A 12,425-nucleotide genomic window follows, 5' to 3' on the forward strand; every position below is an offset into this window, starting at 1 on the left:
TTAGAATGATCACCAGCACAGGATTTGTGAATGCAAATTATGTCAGCCAATTTGTGGTAATTATCTTGATTACAAAGATAGGGGGTGGATTTCATTTCTGCTTGCCAGATGGAATGATCTCCCTTCTCCCCCCCCCACCTGCATGCTGTTCTAGGGGTTCTCCTGACACCCCAGAGCCCATCTGGGATGGGGTTCAGGGGCCTCTGCAGAGGAGGAGTGGGGAGGAAAGCCCCATTGAGCTAATGGGACTTGTGGCTCTTGTCTCCTGTTAGTGACAACTACTGTATATTGTTAAATGTGGCTCAAGGAGTCATACTCAGAGAAGACCCATTGGAACTAATTAACCCAATTAGTCACATTCATTAGGTCTACTTTGAGTAAGACTAGCCATGAATACCACCCATGGGGACGAAATATGGGTGCAAGATGAGTTTTCTTCAGTATAAAGACAAGGAACCTGTGGTCCTCCAGATGTTAGGCTGCAACTCCCACCAGCCCTGACCATGCTGACTGGAGTTGGTGGGCTTAGAGCCCAGCAACATCTGGAAGGTCACAGGCTCACCATCTCTGATAGAAAAAGGTGGCTGAATTTTATTTCATCTTGAAAACTGTGAGCATGCATCAGTCCACGCATTGCTGCTGATATCACTTCACGCAGTACATTTTAGGGGTAAACTAAGCTTTAAGGCAGGTTTGCCTCTGAAATGGCCCTAAGCAAAGGTGGATAGTGAAAACATCCTTTGTGTAAGGAGTGGTTGTTGATTCAGAGCAACACCTGTAAGTCTCCAAACGTGCTTATCCCCAATTGTGCAACACCTGGGAGAGTAGCATTAGCGTATTAAGGCAACCTTGTAGGGAGGACTGGGAAACCAAGACCAGTTTCTCCTCTCCTATTAGATCCTGGCAAACATCAGTATAGTCAATGTTGGTTTTATCTAGTAGGTTTTCCAAGCTCTGAGAGATTCCACTTGTGAGTCATATTATATACTGGTATCAAAGTGACCTGGATTATCTAAAAGAATGCTCTGGCCTACTGGTACGCTTCTTCAGCCTTCTCTGTAGAATAATTTAATCAAGTTCAAACTCCTCCAAATGTCAGTAAAAACAACATTCCTCACAAATTATGGCTTAGAAAGCCACTGAATACATCCAGCCCCAGACTTTCTAGATATATTCTCTCATCATACAACCAACATTTTAGAATTCTATCTAAGGGAGAGGGAGAGGGAGGGGGAGAGAGGGAGGGAGGGAGGGAGGGAGGGAGAGAGAGAGAGAAGTTGGAAGAGAGAATAGCTTTGGGGCAGGGGGGATGATGAGACTAAATTTAAAAGCTCAAACCCCTCCTTTTTCTAATAGACATGTTCACAGGCCAATGATCAAAGGGCTTTGACATGATGCTCCTGGCTAGTGACGACAATGCACTGAACTTCTCAGACCAACATCCAATCCCATGAATACTTCTGAAACCATTTCTCTCTGTGCTTACTTTTTACAACACTGATGCCAAAGAAGTGAGGATCTTTAATTCCCAGTGCGACACAAACTTGCTCAAAGAGTTCCTGTCCAGTGGCTTTTACCTACAAAGGAAAAGATAATGGTAAATAGTCTAGCGTTTGAACAAGATAGGATAGTTTCCCTTTGCCTGAGCAAACTTAACAGGTATTAGGACAATCAGGTAAAAAAAAAAAAACCTGAAGGAGCAAAGTCTGTGCCTGAACAAACCTTCATAGTGAGGGAATTTTCGCTGCCTCGTGGCTCCATGCTCCATTGCATCATTGCACCTAACAGCATGAACCGAACATATTTCCATAAAGCACCTCCACAGCCGGATGGAAACAATTAAGATTTCTCTAGAATCCAATCTCTATTGCTAACATGTACGGTATATTGCTTCACAGTCAGTGAACTTAAGCCAGCTTAATGCTGTGTTAGACAGACAGTGGCCAGTATTTTGTAGAGATGAATTAGAGGCAATATTATTACACAGGTAAAACAAGTGCCATGTTGCATGATATCCTGTTGTGCTGTTTTGCACTGGAATCACAGGGCAATGCGGAATAGTAGATAGCATGATGAATCTGAATACTGGAGATCAAGGTGAAAACCTGCTCAGTCATATAAAATCATTGCATGGTTCCCCCTTCCCCCCATTAAGTGGATTAAAGGTTAAGTTTACAAAGCCTTGAATGTTCTTCAGCAAGTCACAAGTTGGGATTTCAGGCATAACATGATGCCATGGTTTGTTTATCACAACCTAACCACTTGCCATAAGCAACCAGGAATTCCACGCAGGCAAATGTGTGGGCTTGTGGAGGAGACACAGACCTCTCCATTTGTCCTTGGCCAGTCCTCTTGGTGTTCCCATCAAGCTGCTTATGCTAGATGCAGATGGTAGTATTCTGTTTTTCCAAGCTGGCTACAGAAGAGGGTTTCCCCTTCTCCTCTGCCAGACTGGGAACACACTCAGGAGGCCAGTAAAAAACCAAAGAACTACAGGCTAATGACTTTTGTGGCCTGATTTTCAAGACTGGGCTAATGGAACCAGGAGTGGGGAGCCACGGGCTCAATTGCTGTATGTGGCCCTTCCATCTTCTCTATCTGGCCCTTGTCATTCTTAATTTAGTGGTGGCACCCGCCCTGTGGAACGCCCTCCCAGCAGATGTCAAGGCAAGAAGCAACTATTTTACTTTTAGAAGACACCTGTTTAGGGAAGTTTTTAATGTTTGATGCTGTACTGTTTTTAATATTCGGTTGGAAGCCGCCCAGAGTGGCTGGGGAAACCCAGCCAGATGGGCGGGGTATAAATAATAAATTATACTATTATTATTATTATTATTATTATTATTATTATTATTATTATTAATTTATCATTACTGTATTTTTACTTCCAGGGAGAGCAACTTGCAGGATTTTCTGCCTGGCGTGTCAAAATAACCTGCAGTGCACAGCCTTGAGTACTCTCTCTCTTTATAAAGGTCATCCATCAAGGTGACTGAGGCTGAGTCAGTCCCAAACTCAGGCCTGAACCCAGACTGGCATGGATCCAGATAATCAGTCACATCCAGGAATGTCTGTGGTTTTTAAAAGACTGCCCTTTGGCAAAGTGCCGTCTGTATACCAAGTGACTCTCCGACCGCTAAGATCTTGGGATGGAGAACTGCCCTTGCTAGGTATAATTCACTCTGCAGTATGTCAGTCTGTGCCGCAAGTTCAGGGTCATCCCCTTCCTATTACTCACGGAATCTTTCAAGAGCTCAGAAATCTCCTGCTCTTTAATCCAAAATGGGTTGTTTTGACAAAGTACCCAACCATCAAGCAAGTATAAGCTTAAAAGTTTAAATCGTTGAGTGTTCTTCCAATTAATGAGTTTCTTCAAGCTACTGCCACAGCAGTGTGGGAACCATATTTCTTGAACTCTGTGGGTGCCCTTTAATCTGGGGGGGGGGGGTGCACGGTGGGGAGCGGCACCGCCAGGCACCTGTCCTCTGAAGGTCAGCCCCGTTGTGGTGCTTACTGGGAAGGGTGCGGTGGTGGATAAGTTGGAACGGTTCGGGTGCTGTGGCAGAGTCAGCCTGCCATTGTTCCCACCCTACACCACTGTACACCAGCCTCCTGGCCTCTTCCAGTAAGCGGAGAAATGTGACTGACAGCAGAGCAGGTGAATGGTACCACCACTTAAAACATTCTCCTAGTCACATGGGGAAGCAAATCCCCAAATGGCTTGCAAATTGTGCTGGGCACGGTCAGTTATATTCGCCTTTATCATGGATTTAGCACCCTTGCTCGGAAGAGATACTGGGTCCACGGCAAAGACACACTTGATCAACCCTGCCAACATGGTTAGCTCATTTAAATTTTACCCCAGCCACATATGATCTGATCCTGCAGAAATTGCTCGTATCTATTAGGGGCTTGTCCATACTTCTGCTTGTACCATGCCTAGAAAATATGGGTCCGAGTGGTTTCGCTCTTGCCCCACTCCTTTCCCAGGGCAAACCTGCTCTTTAGCTTTGAATTGGAACGAATGGCAATCTGTGGAGAACCTGATTGCTGTTTGCTCTGGTTGAGCACTAAAGAGTAGTTTCCCCCAAGGGACAAGAAGAAGTATGGAAAAGCCCTAGGAGAACATTTAAAGAATGCTGGGTGTAAGGTTGTTTGTGTGAGTGTCACACACACAAGGACTGCCCAATTAGAAATAGGAAGTTGCCTACCACCTGACTGGCACTGACTATTCAGGACCTGATCCTTTTAACTGGGGATGCCAGGGACCTTCTGCATGAAAAACATGTGCTCTGCCACTGAGCTATGGTCCCTCATCTTGAAGCAGACTGGCCCCAACCAGGGCAGTTCCAGAGCACAGATGCTTACTGCATCAGTACTGGATCTCACCATGGAGTAACAATTACTGTGCTGCTAAAGTGATCTGTAAAGGTGGATCAAAACATCCATGGAAGCGGATGAGACCAGCTCATGGTTAAATTGATCTGTTGCAGGCAAAAAAGAGATTATTGTGGTACTTTTTATGACTAATAAAGAAGAATGCCCCTGTGGTGCTTCCCTCAGCCTGCTAGCTAATAGGTTTCAAACTGTACACTGAAGGGCAATATAGTCATGCATATTTAACTGATGCACATGGACTTTGAAGCTGCCTACACATGACTACTTTCCATGTGATCATTGTAGCATGTATGACAGAATAGATGAGCTATCTCAGTAGCTATCCTAGAAAGATCCCTTCAGAAATAATGGACGCTCAATTGCAAGGAGAGTCTTACATAATGGCTGTCACATCAGAGGATTGCAAGAATCCACCCCATTCTGTTAATCCACTGTTAATATAATAATAATAATAATAATAATAATAATAATAATAATAATAATAATTTATTATTTATACCCCGCCCATCTGGCTGGGTTTCCCCAGCCACTCTGGGCGGCTTCCAACAGAAAAATAAAACACAGTAATCTATTAAACATTAAAAGCTTCCCTGAACAGGGCTGCCTTCAGATGTCTTCTAAAAGTCTGGTAGTTGTTTTCCTCTTTGACATCTGTTGGGAGGGTGTTCCACAGGGCAGGCGCCACCACCGAGAAGGCCCTCTGCCTAGTTCCCTGCAACTTGGCTTCTCACAACGAGGGAACCGCCAGAAGGCCCTCGGTGCTGGACCTCAGTGTCCGGGCAGAATGATGGAGGTGGAGACGCTCCTTCAGGTATACTGGACCGAGCCCATTTAGGGCTTTAAAGGTCAGCACCAACACTTTGAATTGTGCTCGGAAACGTACTGGGAGCCAATGTAGATCTTTCAAGACCGGTGTTATGTGGTCTCGGCGGCCGTTCCCAGTCACCAGTCTAGATGCCGCATTCTGGATTAGTTGTAGTTTCCGAGTCACCTTCAAAGGTAGCCCAAGTAGAGCGCATTGCAGGAGCGGGAGATAACTAGAGCATGCACCACTCTGGCTAGACAGTCTGCAGGCAGGTAGTCTCAGCCTGTGTACCAGATGGAGCTGATAAGACAGCTGCCCCGGACACAGAATTGACCTGCGCCTCCATAGACAGCTGTGAGTCCAAAATGACTCCCAGGCTGCGCACCTGGTCCTTCAGGGGCACAGTTACCCCATTCAGAACCAGGGAATCCTCCACACCCGCCCGCCTCCTGTCCCCCACAAACAGTACTTCTGTCTTGTCAGGATTCAACCTCAATCTGTTAGCCACCATCCATCCTCCAACCGCCTCCAGGCACTCACACAGGACCTTCACTGCCTTCACTGGTTCTGATTTGAAAGAGAGGTAGAGCTGGGTATCATCCGCATACTGATGAACACCCAGCCCAAACCCCCTGATGATCCCCCTGTTAGTTCACTACTGGGATCCACATGGGACCTGGTCTGCTGTTCGTACACTACACCCAAAGAAGCTCAAGGGCCAAAATAATTGGATATTTGCTGAATCCATTCAAGACTGTGGCTGCATACACACCAGACATTTAAAACACATTTAAAGCTTTCTTTTTTCTCCCAAAGAATCCTGGGAACTGTAGTTTACCCATCACAGAACTTCAGCTCCCAGGATTCTTTGGGAGGGGAGGGAATGTGCTCTAAATAAGCTTTAAATTTATGGTATGTATGCAGCCTGCCTTTTCTTTTCCCTCTACAGTATTTCTGATGTTCAGGCTGTGCATGCCATTGCTGATGTATGCAGAACAGCCTACCCACCCCCCAAAAAGGGGCATCATCAGGCTTGGTGGGAATCCTGAGGTTTGCAGAAGTACAAAAAAATATATATATTTAGAAGTACGAAAACACCTAACCCGGGGGGTGGGAATAGTCCCATGGGAACTGTGTGCTCTCGATGGGCATGGAATTCTGGGTGCGCATGGCTGAAATTCTGGGCAGGAGCACTACAGACCGCAGGATTTCATTGCATTTCCAATCTGCGCTCCCTTGGCCTGAAGCGAGATGAGCGCTGCACCCCATATTCACCCTTGACTGGACTTAAAGGTCCAGGAGTCCTTTACCTTTTACCTTTTTTTTTACTATTCCAATGTAAATTTACAATTCATAAAGATTGCCTATGCCAGACTGGGCAGAAGGTAGATTGAGATCTACTAGTAGGTCTCTGGGTGATTTGATCAGTAAGGATTTCTGTCCCTCTGCTATCTATTGCAAGCAACTCCCCCACCCCTGGAAAATAGAACATCATCCAAATAATACCCCTTTAACGGGCCATGTTACTGAAAAACTGAGTGGGATAACACAGAATAACCCCTTTGATCATTTACTTTGAACATATACTGTTCTATTTCCCTCCAGAGGGGACTTGAAAGTGATGGAAACTTTATACCTATCAACAACAAAAGGCTTTTTAATAAGCTTTCTCTTCTTTATAGGTTGTTGTCACTGTTGTTATTATTGCAAGTCCGGTTTTATTGGTCAAACACATGAAAAGGAAAACAGGCAGTTCTATGCATGGAAATAAATAGCTGGCCTTTTCAAAGACAGATCCCTCTAAACAGGTGCATGTTGCATCAAAAATGTGAATCTTTAAATGAATCTGAGGCTAGTAACAAGACTACTTTTTGTTCATTGATACATGGATTGTGAAAATCAAGAAACTGCCTTTCCCCCTTTCTTAAAACAGATAAAGAAATAACGGAGCCCTGAAACTAATTCCCATTTACATTTTAGTGTATAAAAGCTACCACAAACAGTGAAATATATCATTCTTTACTGTACCTTAATTATTGGGGCTAATAATTAACATTTAATAGTCACATTTCTGTAAGGGTCTGATTTAGGGAGACTTTGCATAATATAACACCACTTATATTTTGCCCCATATTATACTAGGAGACAATACTATGCAAAGTATGTTTCCTAAATGTCTTCTGTGTTGGAAAAACCAACACAAATGCCTGAGTTAGCAGACAGATGTGCGTCTTTACTCATATGCAAGTGGACCTTTGGTTTTCAAATGCTGTAAAACCATTGGGGGAGATGAAAAAGAATTTAAGAAAAACAGTCTCTGCTCATCAAATGTAACAGAGTTCCTAAATCCACAGAAACAGATCTTTCAGCTAGTCTGGTCCTCTTCTTTTGGGAGGTAGGTACTAACTGGGGTAAATGGGATGATCTTTATAGATAGCTTCTTGTTGGTAAGCTTTCTGTAAACAAAAGACTTCTGAGGCTCCGTTTTACCACTCTCACAAGCTACTCAAATACATTCTTTTGCGTCATTCAGGCTGGGCTCCCAGAAGGCGGCAAGAATCAACTTACCCCAACCATCACATTGAGCTGGTCTCTGTTTGGCAGGAGGACGCACATGTTTCTAAACTCGGGTAGCATCTTGTTTTGCAGAGCTTGCTTGCTCATTGCAGAACCGGTTGCAAACTTCTCATACCCACTCCGCCACGTAACGATGCAGCAGCCAGAGTCTCAGGAACCAAGCCAACTCCTCTCTCTCTCTCTCTCTCTCCTCCGAACCTGAGAAACACAAATCCTTAAGAGTTTGTTGTTCAGGAAAATAAAGGTGGACGTTGCGAGCGGCAAGAAGCCAGTATGTTAAAGCGATCTCTTGAGCGTCATTCTAATAAGCAGCGCTAACAGCCAAGCGTCTCCCAAGGCTGCATTCACGGGGACACAGTCATAGGTAATTCCAGCCTTAGTCAGCTCTTTCGACAATTAACGGCTGGTTACATTGGACTCGGGAGAGTGGCACACATTCCCTTCTCCTGAGTCATTAGCCTTGTCCCCCTCATGCCAAGTATCACAGTCCAGGGTTTTGTTTTGCTTTGTGGATTTGTCTCACCTACGTGGGCAATCAGCCCTCAAAAGCACATTCTCCCTCATCTGAGTCACTGGGAAGTCATGCAAAGAGCAAGAAAGAATGGGAAGAGGGGATCCGTAGAACACCAGGCACAAGATTATGAAGTCAACAGTAACCAGCACCACAGGACGGGCAGCTTTCCAAAAGGTGAATCAGAAAAAAAACCATGCTCACGTGCCTTTGTGAGTTAAGGAGTATTAGTAAAAGTATGTGGGGAGGAATTTATTTATTTTTAATGTCAGCACAGAATGATTAGAGAGGACACTGGTTTTCGGTGGAAGTGAGACACAGAGAAGGTATATACACCATGCTGTCTAATAAGCCATTGCTGCATTAGTGTCCCTCTGAACACAAGATGCTAAAGGAGCCATTAAGTGGAGAAGAATTATTACCCACACACCTTGCTTGCATCTGGCTGGCTACATCCAGAAACAGGATGTGAGACTAAAAGGACCTCTGGTCAATTGGGTGTATACCTGCCAAGTTCCTGCCGGAAAAATAAGGGACCGGCAGACCGGAAGTAGCGCTGCCGCCATTTTGGAACTGGGCGGAGCATGCTCAGAAGCGAATTTTAATGCTGCTCTGCCCAGTTCCAAAATGGCCGTCGCGCTAGAAATCGTTTCTGCGCATGTCCAGAGACTCCAGACATGCGCAGAAGGAGCCTCCCCCGGCCGGTAAGTAAACCGGGGGGGGATCCATTTTTTCAGCTGGGAACAGCTGGAAAAACGGGGGTTTCCCGGGGAATACGGGAGACTTGGCAGCTATGGTTGGGTGGCCAATGTTTCCCATGTTGCAGAGGAGAGCCCTATCTGTGAAGGACTGCCCAGTCCAAGCCCAGTCTAAAGATAAAGATAGAAAGAACCCTAAGAAAGGAGAGCAGGAGAAATCCTGAAGTTGCCCACCAGCTGTTACCATTGGGCAGCAGATTGAGCAGCCATACAGGTCAGTCTTTCTCACTCCAGTGTGATGTACTGTATTCAATTTAAGGTAACTGTTTCAAAATTTGCATCTATACATCCACATTAGCATATGCTCCTTTAATTTATTAATTTATGTTGAATTAAAGTCCACACCACGTTTCAGGAATGAAACCCATCTCCAGACAGTTGGCATAACACCGGGGTAGCCAGCGTGATGCTCTCCAAATGTTTTGGACCTCAGCTCCCATCACTCCTGGCTATTGGCCAGGATGGGGCAGGTGGGAGTTGTGGTCCACAATACAGTCATACCTCAGTTTAAGTACGCTTCGGTTTGAGTACTTTCAGTTTAAGTATTCCACAGACCCGTCTGGAACGGATTAATCCACTTTCCATTACTTTCAATGGGAAAGTTCGCTTCAGGTTAAGTTTACTTCAGGTTAAGTACGCTTCAGGTTAAGTACGGACTTCCAGAACCAATTACACTCATACTTCAGGTTAAGTACGCTTCAGGTTGAGTACTCCACGGACCGTCTGGAACGGATTAATCCACTTTCCCTTACTTTCAATGGGAAAGTTTGCTTCAGGTTAAGTACGCTTCAGGTTAAGTACAGACTTCCAGAACCAATTGTGTACTTAAACCGAGGTACCACTGTATATGAAGGCCACAACATGGTAGAATATCTCAAAGTGCAATAGATATTACATGAAAACATTCCATATTATAGTGACCAACAGCAGCCCAGCATTAGAAAACACAACAAAATATACCACTATGCGAGCAAATCCCCACACATACTGGTAGTCTGTTCATGTAAGCCAAGGTAAAAGGTACAAGTTTTTCAAGACAGTTGGAAAATATCCAGGGATGGGGCCTGACTAGCGTCATGGGGCAACTCTATTCCACAACTGTGGGGCCACCACCAAAAAAAGCCGTAGCCCATGTGCTTGCTAGGCTAACTTCCTTTGTGAGTGGGCATTTCAACAAGGCTATATTTGCTTTAAAGTAAATCTGTCCTGACTTTTGACCTTGTTTTTTGGTGATGCGGAAGTGGTTACCTTTTTGGTGTGATAGAGCAGGGGCCCAGGCAACTCCATGCTAAAGGCTGACCAGTGAAAGTCTTTCTGGTAGTGGGGAAGTGGAGGAATTATGTCAGATCCACAGAGAAATGCAAGGACCTTCTAATAAAGGAAAAGCAAAACTCCAGGGTCAAAGCAAGCTAAAGGATGAATATTTTGGAATGAGACATTATGTAATCATGTATTTTTTTGGCTTCACCTAGCTGCCATTCAACAGTTGTTAGGACAAAACAAACTCTGAGCAAACCATGCTTACAGGCTCAGTAAACAAGCACATTGAAACTTACTTTCACCATGCTGCCTCTGGATCTTCCCAATACTCAGACAAAAGGAACAAAATTCTTAATATTGCAGGTGGGCATGTCATCAATGTTGTTTTTACAGCAAATGCAAACACCTGCCAATCATTCCATCACTTCTGTGGCTCAGAGTTATAGGTTCTCTCTACATAACAAAAGTATGCCTTGGAAGCTCCCATACCACAGCAAGCCCTCAGTTGATTTGGTGGTATTGGGGAAGCTCTGCTCTTTTGACTGTAAATAAACAAAGGAAAATTCTGCTAACCGAAGGGCAGAAGGATTCTGTGCTCTGGAGTTAAATAACTTTGTAGGTGATTTCCTTTGCTTTTGTAATGTATCTTGCTAGACCTGGGAAATTTCAATAAAAGTATGGAGGCCACTAGGGCAATGGAATTTCTTTTTCCAGACACCCCTTTCCACCCTAGTAAGAACATTCTCAAATTGCTATGAGTAAAAATAGAAACATAATAATAAAAAACCCTAGTTCTGTTATATTTTAAGTGATCTGATTATAGTGTTATCAGCCACATGATATTAGGAGAGTCTATCCAACGTGTGGCATGAATCATTAAGGGTAAGCCACAACAGTTAAGAGAAGAAGGAAAGTATGAATAATGTCATTTAGTAGGGGATGAAAAATGGAATTATAACTCACCAAGGTTCCTAGACTTCTCTTACAGAGAATCAAATTATAGGGCTATTAAAGATATTGAAATCATATTCCTACGGTTTTCATGAATAATAACATCTTGTTGAGGTTGAATTGTGAGGATTCTCACTAATATCAGCAGGGCATTCTAGATGAGCAACATCTAGAGACCATTATAAAGAGCTGAGGTGTCTCAAAGTTGTTTATCCAGACTACAATGGAAAGAGGCCACTGGCTTTTGTTGTTATTCCTAGTGCTATTTTTCTAGAACGCCTCTCGTTCTCTTATAATGGCAATGACACCCACCTGAGAGGTGCCAGAACTGAGTTCTGGATGAAAAAAAGCCCTGGTTATCCCTTATACCAAAGCATTGCAATCCTCCAGTTCCTAAAGAACATAATGGACATCAGATTCCATTGTTGTGAAATGTCTCCTATTTCTATAAGATGGCTCTGGTAACATTGTGGGTAGCATTTATTTATCAATTTGACAAAAATTATTGTTGTTGTTGTTTATCAAAACCTCTACGTGGTTTACAAAAACTGATCAGGGAACCTTGTTCCCTCCCTCCATCAAGCTGAATAGTGCTAGTAGCAACAGTCATTCTGGCAATATAGAAACTCTAAATAGGTGGCAGGGTAGGGGGGATGCCACTTCTGCCGGGCTCTTCTTGTCCCTGCTGGTTCTTGTAATGAGTGTGACTTTGCGGTCACCCTGGAAACTCAAGATGCAGTAATCAAATCAAAGAAGACGGGGAAGGGGAGCCCAATAAGGAGGTTGTCACAGTGGCCGGAGTGGGCTACTTCAGAGTAACGACGCTACGCAGCTCTGCATTTTATTCTTTTATTGGTGCTGCGTATTTACAGTGCTGAAGTCATTGCTATTTACACGGAGTGGTGTGGTCAGTCGGTTTCAGAACCTCCGAATGGCTTTTGGCGCGTCTTTCTCCAACACAAAAGCTTTGGCAGACCCATCCTCTTTCCCCTCCTCTTTCTGCGTAATTCCGGAGTTGGGGGGATGGGTCTCCCCCCCTTATTCGCCCCTTCCTGTCCCACCTGGGACCCTGGCTCCTCTACCTTGCCTGAGCCTCGGACACGACTTCCTGCTTCCCCACTGGCATCGGAACTCTCTCTGCTTTCCCCTGTGCTCGGGGATGGGC

General features: G+C 44.5%; 1 protein-coding gene across 2 annotated transcripts in view; it reads right to left on the bottom strand.

The window, feature by feature from the left end:
• The window catches only part of FRMD1 (FERM domain containing 1), a 59,886-nt gene that overhangs the window by 23,293 nt on the left and 24,168 nt on the right, over positions 1-12,425 (bottom strand). Inside the window, exons 2-3 of one of the 2 annotated variants that reach the window (XM_035108533.2) lie at positions 7,772-7,978; positions 1,487-1,577 (exon numbers count right to left, since the gene is read on the bottom strand). In XM_035108533.2, coding sequence (XP_034964424.1) covers positions 1,487-1,577; positions 7,772-7,867 — 187 coding nt within the window. In that variant the 5' untranslated portion in view covers positions 7,868-7,978. Of the gene's footprint in view, positions 1-1,486; positions 1,578-7,771; positions 9,621-12,425 lie in introns of those variants that run through there. The other variant, XM_060272825.1, reaches the window with a different exon arrangement.

The sequence above is a fragment of the Zootoca vivipara genome, chromosome 3 (assembly GCF_963506605.1).
Source record: "Zootoca vivipara chromosome 3, rZooViv1.1, whole genome shotgun sequence".
In the NCBI taxonomy this organism is placed as follows: Eukaryota; Metazoa; Chordata; class Lepidosauria; order Squamata; family Lacertidae; genus Zootoca; species Zootoca vivipara.